This window comes from Thunnus thynnus, chromosome 15 (genome assembly GCF_963924715.1).
Source record: "Thunnus thynnus chromosome 15, fThuThy2.1, whole genome shotgun sequence".
Taxonomy (NCBI): Eukaryota; Metazoa; Chordata; class Actinopteri; order Scombriformes; family Scombridae; genus Thunnus; species Thunnus thynnus.
Genome location: NC_089531.1, coordinates 2,375,328 through 2,399,748, shown reverse-complemented (window position 1 = coordinate 2,399,748; position 24,421 = coordinate 2,375,328). Strand labels below are relative to the sequence as shown.

General features: G+C 37.0%; 1 protein-coding gene across 2 annotated transcripts in view; it reads left to right on the top strand.

The window, feature by feature from the left end:
• LOC137198160 (uncharacterized) overlaps nt 1–23,622 on the top strand; it is a 37,425-nt gene extending 13,803 nt beyond the window's left edge. The window contains exons 5-9 of one of the 2 annotated variants that reach the window (XM_067611829.1): nt 11,220–11,324; nt 11,681–11,743; nt 12,320–12,373; nt 13,664–13,732; nt 13,847–14,057. In XM_067611829.1, coding sequence (XP_067467930.1) covers nt 11,220–11,324; nt 11,681–11,718 — 143 coding nt within the window. In that variant the 3' untranslated portion in view covers nt 11,719–11,743; nt 12,320–12,373; nt 13,664–13,732; nt 13,847–14,057. Of the gene's footprint in view, nt 1–11,219; nt 11,325–11,680; nt 11,744–12,319; nt 12,374–13,663; nt 13,733–13,846; nt 22,605–23,068 lie in introns of those variants that run through there. The other variant, XR_010931594.1, reaches the window with a different exon arrangement.
• The last annotated feature ends 799 nt before the right edge of the window (nt 23,623–24,421 follow it).

The following is a 24,421-nucleotide window of genomic DNA, read 5'->3' as shown; positions in this document are numbered from 1 at the left end:
AGTCTCCGAAATCACAAAACACCTTTCATTTATGTTAAGTTTTGCAGCTTTCAGTTCGCAACATGTTTTTTTATCTACCACAGATTGACATGAGAATCAAAACACAATGTTTACTTCATTATCTTTGGCATATTACTCTGTTATATTATATGCCCTTTGTCATCAAAGTACATAATTGTATTACCTGTATTACCCTGTAGTTCACAAGATATTACCCTCTTATTCCCTTGTTATTCCTGAGCTGGGTTTTCCCTCAACTCTTCACTCAGCCACTGACTTTATCCTGAATGCATGACAGCAGATAATAATGAATTATAAGACATGAATCTTGTTTTTCACTCTGCACATCTTTGTACTTGATAACTGATGAGGTTGTGATTATGTTCACTTATCTTCCAGATGCTCCTTTCTTGTGACCGGTGTTTCTTCATATAATAATTGCAATCCTCTTCTCATCATCATCATCGTCAGCACTGCCTTCAGCACCTGGAGGACAACTGTCTGAAGTTTAAAATGACATGTCTATAAATGCTGTATATAACGTGAAAATACATTAGAACTATTGTTTTTTTGTTATTTATAATAGATCAACATTTTGGGAAACACATCCAATTATTCCCTTTCTTTCCGAGTGATTTGAGAAGCCTTCATCTGCCAGTTTGTTATATAAAACAAGATGTATGAATAATATAAAATGTATTAAAATGTATCTGAATTACATTCAATACTTGTGGAAAACACCTCAGTAATTCTGCAAACTTTTAGTAAGTCTGAGTCATGATCACTGAGCCATTAAAGCCATTTAAATATGTTTGTGTAGCAGTAGTGTAGCTGATGGCATTTCCTCTATGGGTGATGCTACAGCTACATGACAGATTGCACAATTCATCCTTGTACAAACTGAGCTCTAATATTCCTGGACAGAAGTGAACTTTTCTCCAAACAATCATCCGTCACCATCAGCTGCTCAGCATCATTTTCTTTCACTTTGTGCATTTTGATGCAGATCTGGAAATTTCTGAATACAGTAGAATAAATTCAGAGGATTGTTCAGACTTGTTGTTCTTTGTTTTTTCTTTGCATGATGTTGCACTTCACACATACTCTCCACCCAACTCTGCACTACACACCAATGACTAGAGTTCCACATCCTTCCCCATTTCTATTTTTGTGCACCAATTACTAATAAACTTATGTAGGAGTCGTTTCTGCTTCATGTTCTATGTGTGATTTTCCTTTTAACTCTATTGAACCACCTTGTTTCCTGGATCAGAGTTAAGTGTTTTGCTGCAAAGCAATGATTGTTGAAAATAAGGATATTGGATAATTTGATTGAGCTCTCTGTCTCCCACACAGTGGATGAGACAGTCCCAAACGAGGCAACATCTGCATGCTGATATTTCACCAAGCAAATATATTTTTTGTCTGGTCTTGATATGAGGTCGGGTTTGTTATTGTCCAGTTCTGGAAATTCAAAACAAAAGTAATTTGTCTTGAGTCCATCTTTCAGTTCAAGCAGTGATCAACAGCATCTACAAAGGTTAGTTCAACTGGGGTCAAAGTTCAACACATTTGATCTTTTGGTTCACCTGCGCAGAGCCGTCGCAACAAACCACAAATACAATGATGAAGATGCACACAAAAGCAGTTTTTCTGTGATATTGTGAAAACACCATCAGTGTGTCTGTATTTAGCATTAGTGACCCGACCGCCTGCATCAGTGTCACCGCTTCTCTGTTATGACACCAGATCAGATTAAAGTTCTGGAGATTAGAAAAAATGTCCCCTCACCGAGAGGTTTGTCATGCAGGAAGCACGTCATGTTTCCTCTAAATCAACATATATGGTTGCTGCTGAACAGCTTCTGTGCTTGAGTGGTCTCTGTGTGGTTAGATATCTGGCTGGAAAGTTCAGCTGCATCTGTCTCGGACTGTGTTCACCCAGAATGTGGTGGTTTGGTTTTTTTTTCTTTAGCAGCTCTCATTGTTCAGTTTTTTTTTCTTTTGGCTGTTGCATTTCTTTTTTGCTAAACATCAGTCACTGTTTGTAACTGCATTTCCCACAGATCACCTGTCTGTCGATGATTTTAAGTTGATTAGTTTGAGTTTCTTTGACCTGCTCGTTAGTCTTTCAATGGTGATGAGATAAAGAGCCAGATATTGTTGTCAGGAGTTCAAGGAGACCAAAACCAAAGCTAAAAGAGAGTAAATATTGGACATAGATTCATCAGATCAATTTTATATTTGCTGTTATTAAGTCGTACATGAAGATAATTTATGAGACAGTGTTGGAACATATTGTATGTAGGTAAAAATGTGTTTTTATAATATACGAATGCCTTTGTGTACAAATCAAATCATCACTTTCCTAAAATTAAAAAGAATGAATCTGCAAACAAATGAATTAAAACATTTTTTAAAAGATTTGTGAATCTAATTTGTTAGTTAGTTCATCTTTATCTGTTCAGGAAATCACATTGATACCAAAATCTCTTCAGCAAGAGACCTGAGAACAAATTACATACATACAAGATCACAAGAAGACAGTTCATTCACACAAAACAACCACACACACACACACACATACACACACACAAAAAATATCAGCGAGTAAAACTTTAAAGTCTCTCAGTCTCAGTTTAAAAACAATAATAACTAATATGTAATAAAGTCATTTGAGTTACTTTCATGTCCTGGAACTGTCCGTGTGAAACATGATTACACTGTTCACACTAGAGTTTCCTCATCAGTGTTCATTAACCACAAAGAAAGAAAAAGAAAGAAAAAGAAAGATATTTGAGAGGTGAGAGTGCAGCCTTTAAAGTCAGAGGAACACACATATACACTGAGTTCCTGTTCTTCTCTCAGATAGAAACTGTCTCTGTTCATTGTGGTTCAGTCTGTTGGAGGATGAGGATGAACGTCTGCAGCTGCCTGTTAGCTTTAGTTCTGGGCTGTAATGTGACAGCAAGTAAGAACTTTACTCTTTTTCATCAGCTTTAATAATAATGTTCATGTTTGTTCATGTCATAGAGTGAGTGATGAATGTGGTGCAACTCTTTATTTTTACTGGTGTTTTCAGGCTAAAAGAGTGCAGCATGATGCATCTTATAGGAAGTATTGATAATTATTTCCTGTCCTATTTTAAGCTGCTACTATCCAGCCCATATTAAAGAAATCTAACTTAGTTCCTGCTTTGCCAGAGAACTAGAGGCCTGTATCTACACTCCCAGGCTCCTCGACTGTCTGAACGCTATTAGAGACTGGACGGCAGAAAAGTTGTTACAGCTCAGTGCTGATGAGACGGAGGTTCTGGTTGTTGTTCCAGTAAAGGTTGCCTCTGTCACATTTAGGATCCCGTTTAAGATTCTCATTCTTACTTACAGAGCTTTGCACAGTCAGGCTTGCTGTCTGTCTCACACAAACGCCTTAAGACTCGAGGTGATCGAGTTTTTGAAGTCGTAGCATCTAAACTATGTAACGCTCTGCCTGCTCCCTCACAGTCTGCTGACTCTGTGGATTCATTTAAAAAGCAGCTAAAGACAAACTCGTTTAGACAGGCAGGGTAACCTGTAAGCACCAGGTCAGCATTTTATGGTTTTATTGTGTTTTTTAGTTTTGCACTATTTAATCACGTGACTTGGGAGGTCACTTCATCTGCTATGAATCTTTCTTTTTTGTATATTGCATTACGTGCTTGTAAATCACTTGCTGTACAAATACATTTACTTACTTTTACTTTTTACATATAAAGTATGTTGTCCATTGTTTCCAGTATTTTACATATTGTTCATATCGTAGTCTGAAGGTAAAGGTCAGTTTCTCCATACAGTGAATTTAGCTGATGTATAAAGTATTTTATAGAGATTTTAGTGATTTGTTGAAACACGTTCAGGTTCATTGTCATATTCATGTATTTGAATAAATCAAGTTCAAAGTTGTTTATTGGTCACGTACACAAAACAAACAATACAATGTGTAGTGAAATGCAGTTTAGGCCCTCCTAGATTAGCTTATAGCTGCTAAGATTAAAGATAAAAATAGTAATAAAGATGAAAAGGAAATCAAAAATAAAAATGTTATTTTATATATATATATATATTAATACATTAATATTATATATTAATATTGATAGTAAAAAGAGATGAACAGTGATATGAAGGTGCAAACATAGTCTAACCTACATATATTTATATGATCTAAAAATGATCTAAAATATCTACAGACTCACACAGTGACAAGAGACGGTGGTGTACAAATGTGCACGCACACAAAACCACATGTAAGGTTGCAGTGCATTGTGACCGCTGCCCCCCCACCACACACACACACACACACACACACACACACATTAGCTGATGGTGTGAATGATGTAAAGTCAGAAGTTAAAAGTGAAGTGCAGTAATGCTTTAAGGTCTTCATGTTTTTCATGATTAGCAGTTTGCACTCGACAGTTAAATGTGATTCTGACTCTGATGGAAAACAACTTTTCAGTTCTTTGCAATATTAGAAATGTTGACATTCTGAAAATGGATGTTTAGTTCTTGTAAACTGTGTTTCTTTTGCAGAAATGATCCATCAAATAGTCGAAGAGGAGCAACGAGTCTCTCTGCGTTGTTCTCACTCTGTGGAGGGTAAAGTGACGTGGAGCAAAAAGATTAATGGAAAAACAGTTGACATATTAATAGCTGTTAGTGACAGAGAGCAAAGATTCAATGACCCCCACAAACGATACTGTTCATTAGCAGATAAGTCACTGCACATCTTTAGAGTTGCTGTCTCAGACTCTGGAAAATACTTGTGTAATAATGAAGCAGCTGTGGAACTGACGGTGATCCCATCAGGTAACATCAAACTCTGTCAAAGTTGTTCTGCTTCCTGTTTCTTCCTGTTTCAAAGTCTCGTCTCTGTGCTTCACTTTTCATCTTCTAAACTGTGATTAAATACATACATTGACATATTAATGAAATGATGCATTTCAAAGGTAAATGTGGTTTTAACTTCAATAACAAATATATTGTAAGAAACAACATCATCATTACTTATTACTTTCATAACTCAAAACCAGGTTTTAATTTCACACTGACTGTTAAGAATAGAGGCCGAATTAATTTATAACATTAACTTCTTGTTACTGTAGTTACTTAAATATTTCTGTGTATTGTTATACGTTCGTCATTTTATTTATTTTTTTATGTGATGTGCTTTACTTTGTTTGTGGTAAATTAATAAACAGCTTTTTATGGTCAGTGAAGAAAAATATCTTTTTAAAGTTCTCTAATACGTCATTTCTATTGTTCTTTTCCTTTTAAAGGAACAGGTCGTCTTGTTCATGTAGAGTCACACAGGAAACAAACACCTGAATTAAGTCCTTTTCTCTAAAACCTCATTTAAGAACTTATAACCAACAGTCAGGAGCCCAAATGAATATTAAAGCTGTTTTTCTTGCTGTAATCATTCCTCCTGTTCATACTGACCATTAGAAGATCCCTTCATAATGACCTTACAATGGAAGTGATGGAGGACAAAATCCACAGTCCTCCTTCTGTGCAAAAATGTATTTAAAAGTTTATCTGAAGCTAATATGAAGCTTCAGCGTCCAAATGAGTCAAATCAAGTAGATATCTTTCAACGTTACAGTCTTTTTAGTGCCAAAGTCCCTCTTTTTGTTACTATACTTTCACCTGCAGCTCAGTGTCACTGACTTTATCATGAATACATGTGTTTATGATGGCATGTTATAAAACATGAATCTTGGTTTTTACTAACTTAATGTTTGTTGCTCACAGGAACAATAATAGTCAGTATTGCAGAGAAGTCCAACGTCACTCTGACATGTCCTGATGGAGGGTCACATGTTCCAACATGGACCAGAAAGTTTGATGGAAAACAACAACAAATCAGGCGTCATGTTTCAGCTGTTGACAAGTATCTGAATATACCAGACGTGCAGCCTGGTGACTCTGGACTGTACTACTGTGATGGAAAACCAGCTGCAAATCTAATTGTGATCAAAGGTGATCAGTCTGAGAGAGGTGAGACACAAGAACTCAAAGACACACACAAAAATATGAAGGCAGCTAAAGCACAGAGAAGAAGTTATTTAAAGGAATAATCTGACATTTTGGTAAATTTATTAACATGTTTAACTTTCTTACTGAGAGTTAGAAGAGAAGATCAACCAGTGGTGGAATGTAACTAAGTATATTAACCATTTGAACCATTTGATGTTACTTTCTACTTCCTGTCCACTAGATCTCAGAGGAGAATATTGTACTTTTTACTCCACTACATTTATTTGAATGTGATAGTTACAAGTATCTTTCCAGATCTATATTTTACAAATAAAACAGTGATGTATTTACATTTGTAATTAATTTAGATCACTTTGTAGAGATCTGTTTCTACTTTGACACATAAGAGTATTTTCTATTGATCGTTGTGAAAAAACATGAAAAATTCCAAGAGAGGTGAAAACTTTTTACAGGCAACGTATATTCTGTATATGTTAAATACAGACAGGTGACAAATGAAAGGAAAAACTGGTACCACCACTTAGATCGATACCACATTCATATCTGTCTATTAAACATGAAGCTACAGCCAGCAGCCGGTTAGCTTAGCTTAGCATAAAGACTGGAAACAGAAGGAAACAGCTAGCCTGGTGTTACAGAGAGTTATATGCAGAAATATAACGACACACAAGGCTGAACAATAACAAATATGATCAGTTCAAATAAGAGAGAAACTTTAATGCTGCTTCAAATTAAACAGAAACAATATCCTCAACATTCAAGTGGTTTAAGTCATGAGAACATTTGCTCTGCTTGATAACTGTAATGGGGAAATTGCTGATCACTCAATAAACACACAAAGAGAGCATTGTCAGGTTATGAAATAATGTAATCAAATAATACAATCAGAAGTATAATGCATCATAGTTCTGGAGACAAAGATACATACCACCTAGCTATCTTTTCTTTGTCTGAAAGGTTGGCACTTAACCAGTCCCTTAAATACTAGTCGTATAGAATTTAAGACATCTGTTTACCAACCTTACAGGTCACCAACCCTCAGATAGAAACATAAGTCAAAAGTTCAGCTAACCTGGGGACAGTCTTTCTTCACGACCATATATGACAGTACATAAGCATGCACCAAGTAGCATCAAAATAACATTACTACTATATTAAATTAAGGACAAACCACACTATCTTCTAAAAGCTTATCAGTTTTACACATAAACATCTACATAACTATAGTTTATCTTATCACTGGCTCAGGTAAGGGTATAACACAATAAACTTAACTGTTAAACACACAACTGCCTCATCTTACACAGCAAAGAACTAAGTTTAGAATAGACATAGCACACACAAACTAACACTAAACTGAACTTAAACACTATCTGAAACATGTATGATATATTTAAGGAATACATCAAATGATAACCTATTGTTCAGTTTTCTTTTACATAACTCACCACAAAACTGGCCATCGCCTATTTCCTGTTTCAAAACTGATGAATGATTTCATAACTTTCTGTGGTAAAATGCATTTTTCTGCCCTGTTGTATCTATTTCCTCCATCTCACACAGAAGCAAACAGGACACCACCAACAACAACCTCAACTACAACTACAGCAACAACAATAACAACTGCACCAGCACCACCAAAAACAATAACAACAACTTCAACTACAACAAAGAAACAAAGTCACACCAAGAAACCCGGAAACAAAAAGAAGAAAGGGAGTAAGATAAAACAGATCTAAATGTTAAATTAAACTGATTAAAGGTGATCGATCTAAACAAACAAAACAGCAGAAACCACTTTAAATGCAGTAATTAAACAAATAGATACAGATATAAGAGCCTGGGAAAGTTTTAACACTGTGTTCAAGTGAAACTACAGTTTCAGTGTTGGAAGTCGAGCACACAACATGCTCAACATTCAGGTGGTTTTTGTTGTGAGAACTTGAACTGTTGCTGACTCAGCACAAATATTAAAGTAACGTTGTTACTTTTTCAAGAACTGTGAATTATTTTGTGACATTCTGTAAACAGTTAGCTGTAGTAAAATACATTTTCTGCCCTGTAATATATATTTTCTCTGTTCTGCACAGATGATAATGAAGGACCAACATCACCTACAACAACTTCTATAACATCACCATCATCTAAAAACACAGGTATGACTGCAATAAATAAGTCACATCAAGACACCTGAAAAGAAAATGAGTAAAATGAAACAGCCTCTTAACATCCACCCTTTTTTTTGGAATTTTTGCCCATTTGGCATACCCAAATGGAAACACTTATAACAGAAGAACTGTAAGGCCAAAATGCAAGTATTAGGCTTCATGTGAAAGGTAACAAATGTGCTTGTTTAGCATGTGGCTAAAACAGAACCAGAATTACATCAGTTCAAATAAAGCTCACAAAAGTGTTTCTGGTCCTCATCTATAATGAGTCATATTAGAATAACAATAACTAGGACATGCTTTATGCCAAAACTATGCAAATCACCACATACCTTCTACAACTTGACAAGCACACCTGTATAAACTTCCAGACCTCTAGACCTAACCTTAGGGGATCAAGGGAGTTTTTAGTTTGTGGTGTCACTGGTGTCCCTGAACCTCTCCAAAATGTCTACAAATGGCCAAATTGTGCCAATTGGTTTTATTCATTACTGCGTGACGCTAAACTGGCTAAAACGGGTCTCTGGCAACCTGGTGGATATTAAGATGTTAAGAGGTTAAACAAGAAAAAATCCAAGAGGGGTGAAAACTTCTTACAGTTGCTATATATTCTGTACCAGTACTGGTCTGAATGTTTGACCCCTACAGTGAGGGGGTCTGGTGGCTCTGTTATGCTTTGGGGGGCATTTTGCTGGCATGGTTTGGGTCCACTTGTCCCCTTAGAGGGAAGGGTCACTGCTAATCAATACAAAGTTGTTCTGAGTGATCACCTTTATCCTATGATGAAACATTTCTCTCTTGATGGGAGTGGTCTCTTCCAGGATGACAATGCCCCAATTCACAGGACACGAGGGGTCACTGAATGCTTTGATGAGTATGAAAATGATGTGAATCATATGCTATGACCTTCACAGTCACCAGATCTCAACCCAGCTGAACACCTATAGACAGCACTGTCCACCACCATCATATTATTTGATGAACAATAACAAATATGACCAGTTCACATAAGAGAGAAATTTTAATGCTGCTTCAAATTAAACAGAAACAATATCCTCAACATTCAAGTGGTTTAAGTCATGAGAACATTTGCTCTGCTTGATAACTCACCACAAAACTGGCCATTTCCTGTTTCAAAATTGGTGAATGAATTCATAACTTTCTGTGGTAAAATGCATTTTGCTGCCCCGTTGTATATATTTCCTCTATTTCACAAAGAAGAAAACAGGACACCACCACCAACAACAACAAAGAAACAAAGTCACACCAAGAAACCCAGAAACAAAAGGGAGATGTGAAAGAGTAAGATGAAACACATCTCAATGTTAAATTAAACTGGTTAAAAGGTGATCGATCTAAATGAACAAAACAGCAGAAAACACTTTAAATGCAGTAATTAAACAAACAGATACAGATATAAGAGCCTGGGAAAGTTTTAACACTGTGTTCAAGTGAAACTATAGTTTCAATGTAGGAAGTCGAGCACACAACATGCTCAACATTCAGGTGGATTTTGTTGTGAGAACTTGAACCGTTGCTGACTCACCACAAATATTAAAGTAGTGTTGTTACTTTTTCAAAAACTGTAAATTATTTTGTGACATTCTGTAAACAGTTAGCTGTAGTAAAATACATTTTCTGCCCTGTAATATATATTTTCTCTGTTCTGCACAGAAGATAAAAAAAAAACAACATCACCTACAACAACTTCTACAACATCACCACCAGCTGCAAACACAGGTATGACTGCAATAAATAAGTCACATCAAGAAACCTGAAAAGAAAATGAGTAAAATGAAACAGCCTCTTAACATCCACCCTTTTTTGGAATTTTTGCCCATTTGGCATACCCAAATGGAAACGTTAAAATGTTAAATTGATTAAAAACTTTAAATGCAGTTATGAAACAAACAGATGCAGAGATATAAGAGCCTGGGAAAGTTTTAACACTGTTCAAGTAAAACTACAGTTTCAATGTAGGAAGTCGAGCACACAACATGCTCAACATTCAGGTGGATTTTGTTGTGTCACACCTACATTCAAAAGCGATTCACATTTAAGTTTATTTTATCTTTTAGCTCCTAAAACTGTTATTGTTGGAAGTTATGTTACAGCTCGTGATGCTACAGTCACTTCCTGTTTACATAGTTGGCTGTTTCTCATAGAGTTGCAAAATTAGAGGAGATATTTTTGGCGTTCCTGGTTCCGGAGGTAAAAATTCTGTTCATTTTTCGCACGGACAATGTTACACTGAGCACTTCTACCGCTTGGATGGTTAAATTATCAGAAAAAAGATGAACAATTAAAGATAAAAAGTCGACTGTGTACATAAATAGTTCAAGGTAGAAGTTAACTACGACTCCCAAAGTGCATTTCTGCAAGAAACAGCCAATCACTGAGCTTAAAATCCACTCATGTGCACTGCTAACAGCAGGCAGAAGCCAAAGATTACAGTGTGAAAACTGATTTTACAATCTACAGAGCCAAAGGCTTCTTCTCCATAGCAACAGCAGCTGAGGCTCATGGGTATTGTAGTATTCTTAGCCGTCCACCAAAATCACAGACAAAACATGATTTCTTAGAAACTAAGAGTAAATACTGTAAATTGGTGGTCAGAATATAAACCTGTAGGATCATTCATTTATCCAGGAGAGTCCTGAGTTTCTATGTTCAGTAACATCGAGGAGATCGTTAAAGAAAATTTTGAAAACCGGAAGAACACTTGTGGAACCAGCGGCCCCTCACACTTCACAGCTATTAGATGGCACTACAGATGTTTCCTTGCTATCGATTTACACATGAAATGTTCACTAGATAAAACATTTCTAACAGTTAATGGTGCAACCTGATTTACTAAAAACTGAAACTAGTTAGTAGTTAGTAGAAGAACTTCACACACAAACTTAGTGATGGATTTTTGATTAGCTGGTGCAGCCGGCTGCTGTACTGTATATAACACGTATCATGTCGGGATGTTTGTGTTGAACTTTTACTTTGTCTCTCACTTGCTCCTAAAGATCAGAAACAACCTCTTGGTTTGGTGGTGGGGATAGTTGTTTCCTTCCTCCTCGTCCTCCTCATTATCATCACCGTCTACTGTGCTCGGAGGTGTAAAAGACGAGGTAAATGAAGTCTGACCTGGATATTTACAATCACACTAAATTTTGATGAATACAAGAAAGATGTGCTCGTAAATGAAATGTTCATAATTTAACAATAAACAAAAGACATTCTTACAGGATATATGATTGCAACACATAAAATGAATTATGCCTTTTTTTTAACAGTTATACAGTGTTTTTATCACAACATGCAAAATTCATGCTGCACCACAGTGAAATGTGACATCATTTTATGGGCTGTTTTCACAGCTAGTTGGTATCAAAGTCAGCCTGTTTGTGATCAGAGTTTAAAGCAGGTAATCAGTGATAATTCAGTAATAATTAAGTTATTCACTAATTTGTTTTCCTTTCTGCAGGGACTAAAGAAAGACACCACATCTACGACGAGATATGAGATGAAGGGTTGAACCCTACAAAGCGTGAGTAGTGAGAAGTGTTTCTTTTTAAAATGACAACTTCCTCTTTCTATTATGATTGAGACTGATCTAAAATTAAATCCTACGCTGTGCTTACTGTGTCTGCATTCATGCACTGTTACTATAGTGACACTGATGTCATTCGACTGTAACTGCTTGTAGTCTTCAGAGGGGAACTTGTAGCATTATAAGACACAGTTCATACAGTATATATCATTATAAGCTTCCACAGCTTCTTAAAAGTTTCTCAAAGACTCTCCTCACCATCTGACTCAAAAAAATAATTCATCTGCTGCACAATAAAGACATTTTCTTACCTGTTTCCTGAGGTGCAACTCAGTTTCTTACTGTAATCCAGATAGGAGCCATAACAAGTAGTCATATCTCTGAGGCTGTTTTATGTCACTTAAACCAAAATTAAGATGTTTTATCATCTATGTGAACATTATTTTCCATTATTTTATATCTTCATGCACAAAAATGCATTTCTGTTTTTCTGTTTTACAAAACAAACAATACGATACTACTGTACCTTAAACATCAAATTTAGTGATCTTCTTTTCATTTCTTTTCTGGCAGGTGTGGAAAGCTCTGGCGGACCATCAGCTGAATACTGCCTGGTGACTTTCCCAGGTAAATGATCAAATATTTCCCTGCCACCTTTGACACCAAACTGTCCAAATTTTGGTGTTTTTTGAGTGTATCTTGGGACAGTGCACACACTTGTACAGAACTGTCCTGCATTCATCAATGAAGAAAAAAGGTGGACTTTAGTATCTCATAACTGTGACTCATCATCTTGTAATTGTGAGATCTTTCTCTTGTAATTACGAAATACTGCTCTCATAACTGAGAGATGTGGCTTATCTAACCTGTGTAGCTACAGGAACTGTTGCAGGTTATTGTGGTAGTTGAATCAGTTAAGAGGCAGCATACAGAGTTTTAGCCAAAATGCTAACGGCTGTGTTTGGTTGGTGAGCTGAATGAAAATGCAGCGAACAGTTCAAAGAAGGTTTTTTGTAATTATGACGTACTGATCTTGTATGAGATGCTGAGTCGTGTTACGGAAGTCATAATTATAACATAACATTTAGATATTTTTTTCCTTTGATGAGTGCAATGACCTTTATTATTTTCTCAGTAGCTAACAGCCGGATCTCCTGCAGTCTGGATGCGCTTGTTGAGTTAGGAATTTTCTGCAGCGTGGCTTCAGGGGATGGCCATGTTGGTCTGTCAAGCGATTGTTTGTCACTTTGATCCAGACTGAAATATCTCATAAACTACTGAATGAATCTCCATCAAAGTTGGAACAGACATTCATGTTTTCCAGAGGATGAAGCCTGAGTTTGATGATCTTATCACTTTTTGTCTAGCGCCACCATCAGGTTATAGTTTTTGATTGGAACATCTATTGGATGGTTTGCCAGACTTCTTGTCTAGCAACATCATGAATGCAAAACTTCACTTTGTCCAAGACTTGATGACCACATTCTTGAAAAAACTCCCAACATTCCCATCAGCTTCAGCTGTACATTGTGCTAATTTTAGCACGCTAACACACCAAATCAGCATGTCAACCTTGTGAGCATGTTAGCATGTTGACGTTAGCTCAAAGTACAGCCTCAGAGAGCTGCTAGCATAGCTGCAGACTCCTAATTTTGTTAAAAAATGCAACAAACTGAGTGCACAAAGGTTCTGCTTTCATCACACCCTTTTCAGAGGATGTGTTCAAAAACACATTGGAAAAATTTGGACATGGAGTGAAAAGGCCTTTACTTGAAAATGCCTTTTCATTGGGTCATCAACTGATTTGTCACTGATGTTGACAGCCTGCTCAAAAGTTGGAATAAGGTATTAATACCTGTGGCATAAAAGGTCAGTTAGTTCTTTATAATAAATGTTTGTTGGTAAATGTTTTAATAGGTGGATCAAACCAAAATGAACCCACATATTGCACCATCCCTGATCTTCCACCAATGGGAAACAAGACCGGTAAAGCCTGAACTGTCATCAACATTTACAGTTTTACAGTTCAATCAAAGATTCTTGAGATATATTTCTGGTTACACGTTTCATAGATTAATTATCTTTTCTTTCTTCTTACAGACACATATCTAACTGATTCGCCGTATTCCATGATTACTGACCCTTTGCCTGATGGTAATAAAACAGATAAATCATTGGTTTTTCATTTTGGGTTGGATGATATTAATGTGTTACCTTGTATATAAGGAAGTTTTTAACAATTAAAGCACCATGAAACACAAGTGTAAAAAGGAATATTGTATGGAATAAATTCTATCTGTTAATAAAAACCATAGACTGTATAAAAATATGGACGTAGTTACCGTGACATCACCCGTTGGTTTCTGGTTTTTGAAGAGCAGTTTTGAAGCTCAAAGTGAGCCACTAAGGCCATCACCATCTTGGCAGTGCGTGACTCTGCCTAACTCCCAGCCAATCAAAAATGGGCAGAGAGGCAGGCCGAATGGCTGAAACAAGCCACCTAGTGGCTGGTGGGCGCTTCATTATGCATAACTTTACAGCCTAATAAAATTTAAATGGGTGAGTTATAAAAAAAAAATCACCCCCTGTGCAGTTGTCATGAAAGGGGAAATTAGCTACAGAGACCAAAACCGTTTTTTGCACCGGGCTGTAGACATGTTAATTTCTGCTGTAAAGTTGGGCATTTTAACATGGGGGTCTGTGGGGTTTGACTCGCTTTTGGAGCCTCAATGGCACTTCCACATTGGCTTCATTTTTCAGCCCCAGAGGTTGCCGCTTGATAAAATCTCAAAAAAACAATAACAGCAACCCAAAATTCTCCAAAATCTGACATAGAGCTAGAATGTGAGAAATGCAATTTGCATCCAAAATAACAGCCTCAGCAGGCCTGTGCTGACTGTATTTTGGTTTGAATTTCTAATTTTTGGTTTTGCCTTCTCAGTTTTTCTTTTTTCTGATCTTGGTCTTTACAGTAATTGGACAAATGTATCTGATAGGAAGCAGATGGTAGTAATTTTCCCTGTCATGAATTCTGTTGCCTGTTTGTAATTCTTCATCTCAATACACAGGTACACCGCAGCTGAATGACCCGACATATTCCTTACTGAAGAAACCCAAAGTGCTTGAGAACAATGACCAATACCTGTATAGTACATAAACATTTAGCTTCTGTCAGGTAAAAATATACTTCTGAAAGATTTGTTTGTTGCAAAATATGGAAAGAAAAAATGCTCATTCCTCAGTTTTGGAGGTGAAGATTAAGACTGTTTCAATGGGAATTTGGTACTTGTATTATATTCTATTTTATTGTATTCCTGCAATCCCTTTAGAATGAAAGCCTTTGAATATTTATTTTTAATAGATGTTTTGTTGTAAAAAAAAAAAAAAAAAAGTTAAAAAAGTACCAGAAAACAAAATGCTTTTGTGTCCTTTGTTGCTTTGTTTGAGTTGAACTGTTTTTTCATGTTGATTTATGAATAAACACTTGTACAGTACGACAGAGTTCTATTCTGTTTTGATTTTTGCTGGTTCACAGCACTTCTTTTCCTTTTTTCACATCATTCAGGAACTGATACTGAAAGTGAAACGCTATTTTTTTTTACAGTTATGATTATTTTGATATCAGCATTTACTATTTCTTTATTTATAATTTGTTTTTGACAACTGAAACCTATCCCCAGTCTGTGCCTCTCATGTGTTACATTTCATTCGAGTCACAGAGACAAGCGCAGCCTTTTGTGAAGCATAAATACAAGGAAAACTTCCAAAAATCCAGTGTTTTTTTTATGTTTGGAGAACAAAAAGGAGATTTAAAGACAGACTTGTCATAGAAATGCAGCAGGAAAGCTTTCAGTGGGCTTTATTTCTGACACCACGTTTTTTGTTTGAATATAGATGTATTTCAGTGTGGTTATGATTTGGCAGATTGCTGTCTGTATGAATACATGTTAGGGTTTGAACATAAACTGAAGAGTTTGGAAGTGAGGATGTAAACATGTAAAATGTGCCGCAGATCCAGGGAACATTAGCATTCTTTCACCATAAAAAGACACTGAGAGGTGTTGAGAAGGAGGTTTTAAGTATAAGTTTCCTGTTATCAGCCCACACAGCAATGTGTCAAACATTATTATGAATATTGAATCATTTTAGTCTGTGTCAGGATGAGGGTCAACATCTACACCTGCCTGTTAGCCTTTGTTCTGGGCTGTAATGTCACTGTAGGTAAGGAGTTTTTAAATTAATCTATTAGTATATGCAATTCTTCTTGTCACCCGTTTTAATTTGCAGTTTTATTATATAAGTAAAGCTGCAAGCAGCAATGAACGGGCCCTCGTGCCTCCGTGCACGTCAGGCTGCAGTGCAATCGAAGGGCTTCTGTCACGGTTATGTAGATGTTGTCAGACACGGGCTGTTTTCAGACAGTGCAAGAAGGAGGTAAACATCACTTCCTTCGTTCACTATTTTTCCTGCTGCTGGGGCTGCTTCGCTGAAATTTCATAGGGGGCGCTATTCATCCAGTTTGCGTCACTGATGGAATATTGTCATGTAGACGTGTTCAGGCCAGGAAACTTACCAAACATGTAAAGTTTGGTGGACTGGAGCATTTACAATAAAGCTATAGCAACTTCCTCTGTCATGGCGAAACATCAAATCTCAACGGTGTGAGGATGAGAATTTTCTGTGTCTTACTCACACAAGTGTCATCAAAATGATGCAAATTTTGAGCCCATTCACTTGAATTTCAGTGAGTGAACTGAATACTCTTGATGAGTTTGTGTGTAAAACAAATTAATTTCCTAATTTTCGTCAAGTCTATTTTTAGAAAAGTAAAGACTTTTAACCCACATGACCTGGTCAACCCTAATCCTACATGACTTATGACAGTGTGGTGAAACAAAGTTTTAAAAACTTTGTAATAACTCGAACGGTTTGGATTGTATAAGCCTCAAAAGTTGCAGTGCCACATCACCCTTACAATGTAAAGCAATGGGGAGGCATGACCTTTGTGTCAAAAGAGGCTTCTGATGTCTAAACTATATATCTGACCACTTTAAAACTTGTATCAATGGATCCGCAATGAAATTTCCTACAGAAAAATATGATTTTTAATATAAGATATGGCCAAAGTAATGGGATTTATGAGGAGATTTCACAAGAAGAGTACTTTAACATTCTCCTCTCCAAATGAGAGGGAGAGAGAGAGTGGAGGCTAGTCTACAGAGGGAAGCAGAGGAGGTTGATCCTCCTCTATTTTTTGAGAGGCAAGAGGGAGATCAAAATATAAAAAAGAATATTTGGTTGAAATAAACCATTACCAAATCTCAGTATTATTTACAACATATTTTTTGTCTCTTCTTTGGAAAAGACATGTAAATTGATGCTGCGAGGGAGGACGGCCTCCCTAACCAATCAACAACCAGAATGCAATATTGACATCAAGTTGGTCCAATGATAGTTTCCAGAATTCATCTTCAATTCTCTCCACTGTACAGCAGAGTAGCATCAGTAGATAGCTCCTTGCGTTAGCCAAAGCAACAGCTGGCTTGTTGTAGCAGCCTGAAGGACTCTTTATACATCCATGGAAGGACTGTTAAGGACTGTTGTTAAGCTAATGGGAGAAAAGATCTGGACTGTGAAGTGCAGCAGTAGCAGGACACTGCTAGGGAGCGGCTGGAGAGAGAAGCAACCAGAGAAACAACCAAGAGAGTTAGCTTGTTTGTCATTGTTGCTAATGATATCAGACTGGTTAAGCAGCAGCCATAAAGTTCTGTTAACTAACAAACAAGATGACCAACAGCCACAAATGGATGTTATGACATGAATACTTCATCTCCATGATAGAGAGAAGAAGACATCAGATAACATGAGTCAGATACAGCTTCTCTCTCTCTCTGTCTCTTTGGTCGCTAATTTTATCTCTGATGGTTAAATGTCTTTCTGTGTGGCTGCTGTGTGAATTTATCTCCTTAACAAGAATGCAGCAGAGATACATATATATAATGTTTTGTGGGTAGTTTGTTTGTTGAAGTTACAGTGAGCTGTCTGGACTCACTCGTTCATGTGGAATTGATCCCGTTTTTAATTGAGTGGTTGTTCAGTCACCTGTTGATGTTGTATGATTAGTGTCCAGGAGGTCTGGCTGCTTGCCTCTGACAGTTTCTTTCTTTAGTCTGTTTTTAAGCTGAGCCGTACATTGAGTAATAAGCTTAAAGTAACTAGAATAACAAGTGTTAACTAGTAGTGTAACTGATTGTAGTTGATCCGTGATTCGTACGGATCGCCCCCCACAGTTCGGCACGTATATATGAACCTCCACCCCCACCCCTCCGATTTCATCAGGTGGGGGACAGTGATCTAGTTTGATGCGGTTTGCTGTAAGATTCCATGTTGGTTTTCCTCCTGTCCTCCCCAATTTTTTTTGAGTCACCATCCGCCACTGGTGTGGGAGTTGAATGCAGCTCATTTTTGTAGGATACAGCAGAAAGGCCTATATACATACAGTACATTATATACAAACTTTGTATGAAGTTTGGTGTTATTATCATTTATTTTACAATAATTATAGGTCTTATATGTATAATTCAGTAGTGGGAATGACCTATGAGGGGAAGGGAAAAAATGGAGTGAGGGTGACAGTTTAGTGATAAAGTGCTGTAGAAAAATACCATCAAAACTAAAATTTGTAGCTCTGTACTGCAGTTTTTCCTTTATTAGGGCCTGAGCACCTAGCGGTTCGCTCACACTCTCCATTCAAATATATGAGTATTTTTCTGTGTCCAGCTGAAGTTACTTATTGTCTCTACACACCTGACAGTACACATTTCAATCAAACTTTGACCAGGTCATGTGGGTCAAAAGTCTTTACTTTTCTAGAGTTTTCAATATACTAATTGAAATTCAAGTGAATGGGCCCAAAACTTGCAAAATATTGATGACACAGGTGTGAACAAGACAGACATGTCTCACCTTTCAGAAAATTCTCACACTGTTGAGATTTGATGTTTCGCCATGACAGAGGAAGTTTCTATAACTTTATTGTAAATGCTCCAGTCTGCACCAAACTTCTCCTGCCCTGAATACGTTTACATGACAATATTCCATCAGTGATGTAAACTGGCTGAATTGTGCCCCCTATGAAATTGCAGCAAAGCAGCCCCAGCAGCAGGCAAAATAGTGGACAAAGGAAGTGATGTTTATCTCTTTCTTGCACTGTCTGAAAACAGCCCGGGTCTGAAGACATCTACATGCCCGTCATAGAAGCCCTTTGATTGCACCGCAGCCTGACATGCACGGAGGTGCAAGGGCCCGTTCAACGCTGCTTTCAGCTTTAATTGTTGTTTGTTTTTCCTTTGCATGAGGTCAAACTTCACACATACTCTCCAACCAACTCTGCACTACACACCAATGACTATGATTTCCACATCCTTCCCTATTTCTATTTTTTGCACCAATTATTAATAAACTTATGTAGAAGTCATTCCTGCTTCATGTTCTATGTGTGATTTTCCTTTTAACTCTGTTGTACCACCTTGTTTCCTGGATCAGAGTTAAGTGTTTTGCTGCCGCTGACAGCAGGTGCAAAGCAATGATTGTTGAAAATAAGGATATTGGATAATTTGATTGACCTCTCTGTCTCCCACACAGTGGATGAGACAGTCCCAAATGAGGCAACATCTGCATGATGATATTTAACCAAGCAAATATATTTTTTGTCTGGTCTTGATTTGAGGTCGGGTTTGTTATTGTCCAGTTCTGGAAATTCAAAAACAAAAGCAATTTGTCTTGAGTCCATCTTTCAGTTCAAGCAGTGGTCAACAGCATCTACAAAGGTTAGTTCAACTGGGGTCAAAGTTCAGCACATTTGATCTTTTGGTGCACCTGTGCAGAGCCGTCGTATCAAACCACAAACACAATGATGAAGACGCACACAAAAGCAGTGTTTCTGTGATATTGTGAAAACACCATCAGTGTGTCTGTATTAAGCATTAGTGACCTGACCACCTGCATCAGTGTCACTGCTTCTCTGTTATGACACCAGATCAGATTAAAGTTCTTGAGATTAGAAAAAATGTCTGCTGAACAAGCAGCTTTTGTGCTTAATCACATGTAACTTAAAGATGAGCGTATTCTTGCTTTGTTTGTGTTTTTAATGTTTGGGTGAAGCACCTGGACTTTGGTTCTTGTATCTACTATCCAATAGTGTTGAATTCTTGTTCCACTTTCTACTTGATGACAAATGTTCAGCCGTCCTTTAAAAGCAATTTGTAACATAAATATGCCTTAAAGCCACAAACCTTCAGCTCTCTGTTCTGCTGCCTTCTTGCATTCACTGTATTGTGGACTTAAAATACCTTCAATAAAAGTGGAAGTACTGTATTTTCTCTAATTCAATTAAAAGCCAGGTCTCCAATAATGGCCGGGGGTGTGGTTGACATGAATAAATAAAGGCCGGCCCCAAACACAGGCCGGGGAGGAAAAAAACAAGGATGGATTGAGGCTGTATTCAGGCCAAATCAGGTGTTGCTGTGCAATGGGTGTGTTTATTTGTGCTCTAGAAAGTAACCGCTGTGAAACAATTAGATTTTTTTTTTTATTGATCTGATTCACTGGTTTCTTACCAGCTCCATCTCTTCATTCACTCTCTAGCCCCCTCTCCCTCTTTTTATCTCGTCTTTTTTTAAAATGAGTTGGGAAACCGACAGCAAAGCCTAACTTTACTTTTAACGTTATCAAATGAAAAGAAATGTCTGCCCTCCTCCTCTTGGTGCCTGTTATAATGTGACTGTGGTTTGTAATAATGTACAAGTGCCACAAGATGGCGGTAGCTATAATTGAAGTACCATATAGGACCTGTGCAAGTGTCAGTGACTACATTTTCCGTAACACCAATGCTACAACACCATGGATGTATAAAGAGAACTCTGTATACATGCATGTACAGCACTGTAGAGAGTGAAAATGGCACCCACCAGATGGAAGTTTGACATCAAATTCAAAGAGAGAGTTTTGCAATATGTGGAGGAAAATTAAGGAGCGAAAGCTGCTGACATTTTTACACTGAGCTGATAAGAATCAGATACTGGAAAAGACAGAAGCGTGAGCTGCTGTTAGCTGACAAGAGGAGAGCACGGCTAACTGGAGGTGGGAAGAAGAAAGTTAGCTTGGAGCTAACGTTAGAGAGACAGATGATTGATATTTGATATTTGACTGTGCTGTTAACTGGCTATTAATGTTTATATCCAGCGTAACGTTACCTCAGATTTGTTTAGTTTTTAACTGACACTGGCCATATTTCCCCTCCCGTACTTGACTGGTCATACTTCACACAAGTTTTATTGAAATGTTTGTGTAATGTTTCACAATAAAAGTCGGGAAATGAAGGCTTTTAATTTTATTAATAGCATAATGCAGTAACAAAATTTTAACAGAGCAAATGGAAGCAGATCAGAAAACAGGGAGGCTTCGTACTACAATATGAGCAAATATACTTATCAAACAGAGGGAATTAGGAATAAAGGCCTCTCTCTAATATAAGCCTGCTTCCAATAAAGGCCTGGTACCCTCTGCAGTTGAGGTAAATAAAGGCCACTATTAGAGAAAATACGGTAAGTGTGAACATCATCTGTTTTACTGCTTTGATCTGACACTTTTAGCGTCTTTCAGCTATTTTATAAGAATGACAAACCTGTTTCCAGCCAACACTACACAGTTGAATGTCTTTCCCACGGTTCAGCATCATGAGAGTGTGACCTTAGTATCTGTGTGTGGTTAGACCTCAAAGCCTAAATATAGTCTCGAACTATGTTCACCCAAAATGTGGTGGTTTGGTTTCTTCTTTCTTTGGCAGCTCTCGTTCAGTTTTTTTTCTTTGGTTGTTGAATTTCTTTTTAAAAATGTGATCTATTTTTGTTTTTTTTAACTCAACATCAGTCACTGTTTCTAACTGCATTTCCCATAGATCACCTGTCTGTTGATGATTTTAAGTTGATTAGTTTGAGTTTCTTTGACCTGCTCGTTAGTCTTTCAATGGTGATGAGATAAAGAGCCAGATATTGTTCTCAGGAGTTCATGTAGAAATAACCAGAGCTAAAAGAGAGTAAATATTGGACATAGATTCATCAGATCAATTTTATATTTGCTGTTGTAATTAAATCGTACATGAAGGTAATTTATGAGACAGTGTTGGAACATACTGTATGTGCCTTTGTGTACAAATCAAATCATCACTTTTCTAAAATTAAAAAGAAGGAATCTGCAAACAAATGAATTAAAGCATTTTTTAAAAGATCTGTGAATCTAATTTGTTAGTTAGCTCATCTTTATCTGTTCAGGAAATCACATTGAGACCAAAATCTCTTCAGCAAGAGACCTGAGAACAAATTACATACATACAAGATCACAACAAGACAGTTCATTCACACAAAACAACCACCACACACACACACACACACACACACACACACACACACACATTAAAACAAAAAACAAAAAAATATCAGCGAGTAAAACTTTAAAGTCTCTCAGTCTCAGTTTAAAAACAATAATAACTAATATGTAATAAAGTCATTTGAGTTACTTTCATGTCCTGGAACTGTCCGTGTGAAACATGATCACACTGTTCACACTGTTTCCTCATCAGTGTTCATTAACCACAGAAAGAGAAAGAAAGAAAAAGAAATATATTTGAGAGGTGAGGGTGCAGCCTTTAAAGTCAGATGAACACACGTATACACTGAGTTCCTGTTCTTCTCTCAGATAGAAACTGTCTCTGTTCATTGTGGTTCGGTCTGTTGGAGGATGAGGATGAACATCTGCAGCTGCCTGTTAGCTTTAGTTCTGGGCTGTAATGTGACAGCAGGTAAGAACTTTACTCTTTTTCATCAGCTTTAATAATAATGTTCATGTTTGTTCATGTCATAGATTGACTGATGAATGTGGTGCAACTCTTTATTTTTACTGGTGTTTTCAGGCTAAAAGAGTGCAGCATGATACATCTTATAGCAAGTATTGATAATTAATTAATTAATTAATTGAGCTATTGTTAATTCTTCCTTGTCTTCGGGATGTTTCCCTTCCTATTTTAAGCTGCTACTATCCAGCCCATATTAAAGAAATCTAACTTAGTTCCTGCTTTGCCAGAGAACTAGAGGCCTGTATCTACACTCCCAGGCTCCTCGACTGTCTTAACGCTATTAGAGACTGGACGGCAGAAAAGTTGTTACAGCTCAGTGCTGATGAGACGGAGGTTCTGGTTGTTGTTCCAGTAAAGGTTGCCTCTGTCACATTTAGGATCCCGTTTAAGATTCTCATTCTTACTTACAGAGCTTTGCACAGTCAGGCTTGCTGTCTGTCTCACACAAACGCCTTAAGACTCGAGGTGATCGAGTTTTTGAAGTCGTAGCATCTAAACTATGTAACGCTCTGCCTGCTCCCTCACAGTCTGCTGACTCTGTGGATTCATTTAAAAAGCAGCTAAAGACAAACTCGTTTAGACAGGCAGGGTAACCTGTAAGCACCAGGTCAGCATTTTATGGTTTTATTGTGTTTTTTAGTTTTGCACTATTTAATCATGTGACTTGGGTGGTCACTTCATCTGCTATGAATCTTTCTTTTTTGTATGTTGTATTACGCGCTTGTAAAGCACTTGTTGTACAAATACATTTACTTACTTTTACTTTTTACATATAAAGTATGTTGTCCATTGTTTCCAGTATTTTACATATTGTTCATATCGTAGTCTGAAGGTAAAGGTCAGTTTCTCCATACAGTGAATTTAGCTGATGTATAAAGTATTTTATAGAGATTTTAGTGATTTGTTGAAACACGTTCAGGTTCATTGTCATATTCATGTATTTGAATAAATCAAGTTCAAAGTTGTTTATTGGTCACGTACACAAAACAAACAATACAATGTGCAGTGAAATGCAGTTTAGGCCCTCCTAGATTAGCTTATAGCTGCTAAGATTAAAGATAGAAATAGTAATAAAGATGAAAAGGAAATCAAAAATAAAATTTTATTATACATATATATATATATACAGTATATGTATAATATAATATATATATTAATACATTAATATTATACATTAATATTATTATAAACAAACATTAATACTGATAGTAAAAAGAGATGAACAGTAATATGAAGGTGCAAACATAGTCTAACCTACATATATTTATATGATCTAAAAATGATCTAAAATATCTACAGACTCACACAGTGACAAGAGACGGTGGTGCACAAATGTGCACACACATCACACATAAAACCACATGTAAAGTTGCAGTGCATTGTGACCCCCCCCCCCCCCCCCCATGAATGTGAGAAAGAACCAATTATAGCAATAGCACCATCATGTGGCCGTTCTGAGGCTCTTCACGTTTTGGCTCATGATTCCTGAAATGTTAAGTGGAGAAGCTGAATTATATTTCATGGTTAAAGAAATAAAACCTATAAATATAGACCACTGTTGGGACTACATGTGGACCACAGTTTACCACATGTTTCAAGACTCCAAGAAACCTGAGCCCTGGGGGTTCACACCCAAAGTGTGAAGCCCCAGGGCCCCACTACACACACACACACACACACACACACATTAGCTGATGGTGTGAATGATGTAAAGTCAGAAGTTATAAGTGAAGTGCAGTAATGCTTTAAGGTCTTCATGTTTT